This window comes from Herpailurus yagouaroundi, unplaced genomic scaffold (genome assembly GCF_014898765.1).
Source record: "Herpailurus yagouaroundi ecotype Mexico unplaced genomic scaffold, PumYag 210, whole genome shotgun sequence".
NCBI classification, from domain to species: domain Eukaryota; kingdom Metazoa; phylum Chordata; class Mammalia; order Carnivora; family Felidae; genus Herpailurus; species Herpailurus yagouaroundi.
In genome coordinates, this window is record NW_024412441.1 from 1,119,341 (window position 1) to 1,127,465 (window position 8,125).

General features: G+C 49.1%; 1 protein-coding gene across 7 annotated transcripts in view; it reads left to right on the plus strand.

Annotated features, from left to right (window-relative positions):
• The first annotated feature begins 6,065 nt into the window (after positions 1 to 6,065).
• BCL11A (BCL11 transcription factor A) overlaps positions 6,066 to 8,125 on the plus strand; it is a 101,079-nt gene continuing 99,019 nt past the window's right edge. For 2 of the 7 annotated variants that reach the window (XM_040453658.1, XM_040453657.1), the window contains exon 1: positions 6,204 to 6,783. In XM_040453658.1, the coding sequence (XP_040309592.1) occupies positions 6,729 to 6,783 (55 nt within the window). In that variant the 5' untranslated portion in view covers positions 6,204 to 6,728. Of the gene's footprint in view, positions 6,119 to 6,203; positions 6,784 to 8,125 lie in introns of those variants that run through there. The other 5 variants (XM_040453654.1, XM_040453655.1, XM_040453656.1 and 2 more) reach the window with 5 other exon arrangements.

The window sequence follows — 8,125 nt, forward strand, 5'->3', positions numbered from 1 at the left end:
GGACTGATAAGTTGAATTCCACCCAGTGCCATTTAAATAGCCCAAGTTATAAACCTCTTAAACTTGAGGTTTATAATAGAAACACTGACAGACCCTTAACTATAGTGCCTCTATAGTAATGAAAGCACAACTATTTCATTATAGCAGTGTCTGGCAGGGCCGCTATAATTAAGAGTCTGTCAGCGTTTCCATTATAAACCCAAATTTTAAGAGGTTTTTAACTCACATTGTTTTAAATCACATTGGGCTGAAACTTGCTGTACAAAATGTCAGACCAGATGTGGCGTGTGTGTGTGTGTGTGTGTGTGTGTGTGTGTGTGTGATATGTTGCTTTTCCTCTTATTTACCCCTCCCCCTGCCAAAAGAAGCCAATAGGTGAAGCTTGTTTTTGTGATTGGGTGTGAAAAACATGTACTGAAAAAAATTATTCCCTTGTTAAAAGCAGAAGATTCAGAGGGTGGCAGAGAATTAAGTTTGAGATACTTTTAATTTTTGGTCGTTTTGATTGTATTTTTTCCTTTAAAAGTGCTCTCATTTGGGAAACCGGATATGTTCATATCCAAAAAGCAATGTTAAAAAGTGAATCTTTTGATATTGGATTCCTGACATTCGTTTATTTGGAAGATATCTGATAATGTAGGCTGCTGGAGATGATGGAAATATCTTGCGTTAGTACTCTTAATTTTTCAGTTGCTCTAACATTTGGGATAATCTTTTTGAACTCACCATCTTTGGTGGGAATCACTTTTAGGCTAAAATTAGCTCTTACTATAGGGTTGCCTGATGAAAGCCTTACTGGTCTCTGGGGGAAACTAGTAGAATTTGAATGGTTATGTTGGTTTCATTTACGTGGTAATAGGATTTATTCACTTATTCGCTCAAAAACCATTAATGGAGCATCTACTGTGCACTGGGTATTGAAATACTGTGTATTCACATACTGTGGAACTAGTATGCTTCCATTGCAGTACATTGGACTGGCTTTATTGCCCAATTGTGTCTTCGATGCCAACGTTTGGGAGCTAAACTGAGTATTTTACCTAGCAGTGTTGTAACCAGAACTTCTCTTCCAAAGGGCTTCTTGCTTAAATGGTGAGACTGCTTCCCCCTACCCATACATTATTGACTCAGCACACAGCAACCCAGTCTGGAGGCAAGTATAGACTTATTTAGAGCAGATTCAGCTTTTTCCTTCTTTTCTTCCCTTTCTCCATTCCTTCATTAGTCCCTCTTTCCCTCCTTCTTTCTTCCTTCCTTCCTTTCTTTCTTCTCCATTCTTTCTTTCTCTCTTTCTTTTCTTTCTTTCTTTCTTTCTTTCTTTCTTTCTTTCTTTCTTTCTTTTTCTTCTTTCTTTCTTTCTTTCTTTTTCTTCTTTCTTTCTTTCTTTCTTTCTTTTTTCTTTTTTTCGACAGAAACATCCAGGTATATGAAGTAGCCTGCCTGCCAGCCAGCTAAAGGCCCAGGGAGCCTCTGGAGAAATACCAGACTAACTGCTCCCCCAGGAACCTCTCTGGGGAATGTTTGCCTTTGCATAAGGTATAGACACAGTCCTGGGGTGGGGGCGGGGGCCTCCTTAGGTCCTAAGCTCTGGATCACACTGGTAGTAGAGGAGGAAGAAATGTTATAGGGAGGTGGGGGCTGAGGGAGGCTGGGGAGAGGAGGGATCAGTGGTCCTTCTCACCTTTCAATTTAGGGGGCCCACTTAAGGCCCACCCTCTTTCTCACACACAACTCCCTTCATTTTTTTAAAATTAATTTTTCCTTTGTCTTAAGGACATCCTAGCACTCCCACCCTCAAGAACCCCAAATGTAAAACCTATGCCAAATATTGAATCTAAGCCCAAGTTTTATTTTTATGAAGATGACTGCCCATTCTCTATTTTCTGAATGGCTATTAGGCCAAAAGAAAAAAAAAATAAGAAAAGAAAGAAAAGAAAAAAGCAAAAAAAAAAAAAAAAAAAAGAAAGAAAAAAGAAAAGAAAAGAAAAGGAAGGAAGGAAGAAAAAAAAAGGAAAAAAGGAAAATCAAAAGCAAGGTGGAACTGATTGTAACAATTTTTTAACCATTCATTCAGTCATTCATTTATTTATCTTTAAGCCTATAAAGGTGTTTCCCCCTAAAGGCAGAGAGTGAATATTTTATTTTAATCTTGTAGTTTCCAATGAGACAGACCTTTTAACCCTTCATTCTCCAGCTCAGCCCGAGTTCCGCGCCAGGCGATCCTCGGCACGAGGGCTGGGACTGTATTAAGTCTCTCTCTTGGAGCTGTTTGTTGACCACATTCACGTTCTGAGCCCTGAAGCTAAAAGCACTTTACACCATAAAATAAAAGCACTGTCTTTTTTTCTAAAAGGTTACGTCTGGAGGCCACGCGGCTCATACTTCATACCGAAAACTACTGAAAGGACTATGAAATCCTCTATGATTTACACTCTCTCACTACATTAGGGTATAGATCTACTCGACTCTAAAAATACGGTGGGTTTCTAACCGACGTGAATATATGTGCATTATTTCAGAAAGTCTGTTAGAAAACTTGTCAACACATTATAAAGCATAAACCAGGACTTGGCTATTAAGTACGGAGATCAGAGGCAGAATATATACTGCAGGAAGTCCTGGGGAGTCTCCTCCGCGGGCAAGATAAAAAGGGGGAGGAGGGGAGAGGAGGGGTCGTCTGTTGCCCTGGAGTTTACATTCAGTGTCGTCACCAAAGGTTTGGGAAAGAGCTCACGGAGCATAATTAGCAAAGATTCCACAGCTCCAAATGAAGTTAACTGAACGGCCAGAAAATAATTTTAACGTCATAATTTATTACTTTCTTAAAGCCACTTTGGTAAAGGTAAATATACTTATTGTGTATCCAAGTGTGCGCGTTTAAAGTGAACTTTCACCCCTCTACAAAACCACCTGCATCATTAATCAATACTTATGTAATATTTTTAAACCTCTTAAAACAACACATTTTTCTTTCTTTAAACACGCATACAAACCCTTCCCCACCCCACCCCCCACTTTTGGGCTCTTTAGCGAGCATCCAGCAGCAAAGAGGGAGGGGGCATCACTCGTAGGGGCGAGCACAAGGGACCAGCAGTGGGGGTGCGCGACGAGGAGGGATCAAATGCCAATACACAGCCCAGGTTTTCTGGACTGGGTGAAATCAGGCTGGGGGAGGGGCGGGAGCGGAGGGCAGTTCCTATTTCACTCTGGGCATTTTATGATGGTGGAATTAAATATATGTTAATGGTGGAAACGTCGCTGCTTACCTCTCCACTGGCACCCAGAGAAAGCAGCTGCAAAACTGGGTTTTTAATGTATGTTTTAAGATGTGGTTTCGGAAGGAACCCCCTGGAATCTGAAACAAGTGCAATAACATAGCAGACCTACTTGTAACTAAGTGCTTAATTTCCTATGATTTTTTTAAAAAAGAAAATCAATAAAATGTTGCCAGTTATTTATTGGAAATAACCACAGATAGCGGCCCTGATGGGGTGCCGGTTTTAGAGAGCACACAATTGTGTAATGAATTGTAATTCAGAAGACTGTTAAATGTGAACCACAGAACCTTTCAGAGGTAATAAAGTCATTACTTTTTACACTACAGCCAACCCTGAAAAGCTTTATACACACCATTATATATAAATCATACATATATATTTCCACAACACACATTCGCTCATTTATATACCTTCTCTATATATAGACTTTCATGGATGGATGGATGGATGGATGGGGGAAATATTTAAATGTGAAAACTCGGTTCCGAAAGAATCTGACTCACTATTGTTACCTGATGAGGCTTTTATCTTATTTATTTATTTTTCAAAGACCTCCCAGTTGCACTTTCTTCTTCCCTCTCTTCGCCTCCAACCATTCATTTCTACGCACCCCCTGTCTCTTGGTCGCTCTAAAGCTAGTTTAAAAAGATTAAAAAAAAAAAAAAAAAAAGACAGTAGTGGGAGATGCCGACCTGCTCTGAAGAACTCATGAAAAAGGGGAAATGGTGTAACGCACACACTACAGAGCTTTACTGCAAGTGAATCTTCCTGCTTCTTAAACAGGATTTGAATGCCTCCCCCCTACCCCTAAGCTGGAGGGGAACAATAACAACAAAACACATTTACGCAAACCCAGTTCAGCACACATCTCTCCTAATGTTGAACATCAAACCCTCCCTTTCTTCCTTAGTGGGGCCCGAAGCTTCGCCGAGCCAGGCAAGCCAGTCATTTTCCAATAGGTTTGAAACTTTACTAAGACAACACGAGAATAAACAGCCGTTTGCCTGCGCGGCAGGGAGGTGGGTGCGCGCTTGCAAGCCGGGGGCTTTAGCTTAAAACAATAAAGCCCCCAGCTGGGTGGGTGAATTTACAGAAACGACGTCCCTTAGACTGAGGAGGGGGAAAGAGAAAACGCGAGGGGTTGTGGAGCCGCTTGGAGGAGAGGGAAGGAAGGCTCTTGCTCTGCAGACACACACTCACACACGTCCACCTGCAGCTCCGAGTCTCGCGGGCCACAGCGACCCGCCTCCACCCTACACCCCCCACGCCTTCCTTGGACTTGAGTCCATTTGCTTCTCCCACCCCCCACCCCCAGCCCTCCCTGCCCTTCCGGATTTGGAATCGCAGCTCTGGCTCCTCGGCGGCGGCGGCGGCGGCGGCTGAGGCTACAGGGTGGCGCAGGCAGGCGGGGAGGCTGGGAGGCGGGAGACGCCGGGGGACTTTGCAGACACGTTTCTGAATAAACTTTCCAATCGCAGGGGGTGCTGTTGCTGTACATTTTACGTAAAACTGAAAGTATCCCACGCCAGAGTGAAGCCCGCTTTTTGACAGCGGCGGCACGCGCGCGCGCGCTCGCGCGCGCGCGTGTGTGTGTGTGCGCGAGAGCGCGTGTGTGCATTAAAGAGACAGGGGTTTATTTCCAACAGGTCTTCCTTAATTTCCCGGGAACGTCTGTGGAAAGGCCAGAGGGACCTGCAGACTCTAGGGTGTATGCCTTGGCTCTGGGCGCCTGAGCAGCACGGCGTTGACCCAGGGTAGTCACCCCACCACCGTGGTCTCCCCGCTGCTCCTGCGAACCAGTGGCTGTCTCTCCAATCCCCATTTTCTTCCCCCGGGTAACAGCACAGGAATAGTTGTGTCCTGCCTGTAAGAAACATTTTTCTTTCCATTCCTCTATGCTCTAGCAGTTGCTCTGGAGTGGGAGGGGGTGTGTCCATCCCTGGGACCTGGCTCGAGGACCTCCCGCGGCGCCGGGAGCACGTTCCCAGGGACTGGAGCTCTCGGGACTGCCCATGCTTTGTCCTCTGGCCCGCGGCCGCTCGGTGAGGTGGACGCCTCGGCGCCTTCCTCGCCCCGGGCCCCGGTACTCCCCTCTGGGGACTGGAACGTCCCCGAGTCTGGCTCCTCGTTCTTTATTCCTTGGCCTCTGTCTCCGCCACCCTGGGGGGCCTAGACTCCGTGCTTCCAGTTGGCAATCACTTGCCAGGGTGCTCAGATCCCAGCACCCACCCCTCCGCCCCCGCTCGGCCTTAGGGGTGCCCTCTGGCCGGGGCCTCTTCCCTCGCCCTTGCTCCCTCTCTCCAGGCTACCCTGGCCGCGGGAGGCCCCAGAGCTGCCTTTCCGGACCCGTAACCCTCCAAACTTGGGCTGGACTCCGTTTTGCCGCGCGCTCCCTCCCGCCTCCCCTCTCCGGCTGCGGAGCTGTAACTTGGAGGCTCAGCTCTCAACTTCGGGTGATTTTTCTTTGCTATCTTCTCCTCAGGCAAAGTTTCCCGAGCGCAGCCGCGGGCTCAGGGCTTTCACTACGGCCCCGGGCATCCGCACGCGGAGAGCGAGCGCGGCCGTGGCGCGGCGGTGAGGGGAAGTGGGTGTGCGCACGGAGGAGGGTGTCCGGGAGCAACTCTACCTGGCTTCCCTCCGCCCGCGCTTCCCCGGACCCGGGCTGCAGTCTCGCTGTACACTCTTGTCTTTTTTTTTTTTTTTTTTTTTTTTTTTTAAGTAATCTTTCATTTTAGGGTCCGCGTCCGGGGGGGGAGCAGGGCGCACGTCCTCCCCCCCCCCCCCGCCACCCCTTTCTTCTCCCGGCCACGCTGCCGCCACGGCGCTCGCTGCGGCCACTGGTGAGCCTGCGGCCCCAGCGCCCCCTCCCCTCCGCCCGCCCCTCCCCCGGGGGCCGCGTCTGGCGTCTGCGGAGCCCCCCGCCCCGCACCTCCCCCGCCCCGCACTGGCCATTGGCTTGTCCTGGTCTCTTTTTCATGTCCAGCCCCTGATGTGTGTCCATTGGTGTGAGCTTCCCCTTCCCTCCTCCCCTTCTCTCCTGCTCGCCCTGCCCATGTTTTGTGTGTCTCTGTCCATCCAGACTCCTGACGTTCAAGTTCGCAGGGACGTCACGTCCGCACTTGAACTTGCAGCTCAGGGGGGCTTTTGCCATTTTTTTTCATCTCTCTCTCTCTCTCTCTCTCTCTCCCCCTCTATCTCTCTCTCCTCTCTCTCTCTCTCTCTTTTTTTTTTTTGCTTAAAAAAAAAAAAGCCATGACGGCTCTCCCACAATTCATCTTCCCTGCGCCATCTTTGTATTATTTCTAATTTATTTTGGATGTCAAAAGGCACTGATGAAGATATTTTCTCTGGAGTCTCCTTCTTTCTAACCCGGCTCTCCCGATGTGAACCGAGCCGTCGTCCGCCCGCCGCCGCCGCCGCCGCCGCCGCCCGCCCGCCCCGCAGCCCACCATGTCTCGCCGTAAGCAAGGCAAACCCCAGCACTTAAGCAAACGGGAATTCTCGCGTAAGTAACCCAATAATAGTAATAATAATTATTAATAATCACGAGAGCGCGCAGGACGAGAAGTAAGAGCGAGGGGGAGAGAGGGGTGTGTGCATGCATTTTTTAATTTTTTCACGAGATGAACCTCCGAGAGTCGGGAGAAAAGAGCTAAAAGGGAGAAAAAACAAACAAACAAACAAAAAACAAACCTCATCCTATCCCGAACCACAGCCGTACGTTCACTTTTGCGATAGCACGCACCTTTTATTTTTATTTAATTTACAAAAATTTGACTCCTCCTCTTTCATGCTTTCCGCTGCTTTATTTCGCTTTTAGAAAAGGAACGCAATGATTTCCCCTCCAATTTTGCAAAATAATGAACAATGCTATGGATGCGAACAACTCTCTTGCAAACCTAGGGGAGGGAACTGGAGGGGAAAAGGGGGGTTGCTTCCACTCACCGAAGGAAGGAAAACGGGGCGGGAGGAGGGAGCCCAAGCCAAAAAAACAATTCCCAGGGAAAAAAGAGGTGAGAATGGCCCTCGGACAGCGGCGCGCTCACGGTCAAGTGTGCACTAGGAAGAAAGTAGTCATCTCCACAATAGTGAGAAAGTGGGATTGTGGGAGGGGGCCCCCCGGCGCTCTGGAGTCTGCAGAGTGTGGAGAGGGGCCGCGGCGCCTGGGAGAGCCTGGCGACCGCGAAGGACCAGAGCCTCCGCCGGCGCTGTTGCCTTTTGTTCCGGCCCGAGGTGGGTGTTTGTCCCGCTGCCTTTTGTGCCGGCTCCTCGCGCTTGCCCTTCCGCGCCGCCGCCGCCGAAGGGCAGGAGCAAGGGCCCGGGGCGAGCGGGAGATGGAGGGAGGGCGCTCGGGCCGCGGTCGCCTGGGTTCCCGCTGCCCGCCCCTCCCAGCCGAACCTCAAGTGGCGGCGAGAAGACGTGAAAAATAAAATAAAATAAAAAATAAAAATAAAGGCAAGAGGATGTAAAAATTTTCTTGCCCCAGAACAGAAGCCGAACGCTCGGCCAGCCGTTTTCTGCAACGCTCTCCTCTTTGACTCCCCCACCCCCCCTGCAAAAATCTCAATCTCTATTAGAGGAGGAAAAATACAATTACCCCCTTCCCCAAAACCTCTTTAGTTGCAAACTTAGAGCGCCGGCGGCATGGAGAGGGAGCGAGGAACTCCCTCCTCTTACTATTTTTTGGAAGATTTTCAAAAAAAGTGGAAGTGGATTTTGATTGGGAAAAATCTCGTGTCTGAATGTTTACAAGCACCGCGTGTGCGGGAGCCTCCTGCCAACAAACAGACAGAGGACCGAGCGCGGCGCGGCAGCCCGGGAGCGGGCGGCGGCGGCGGCCGGGCCTC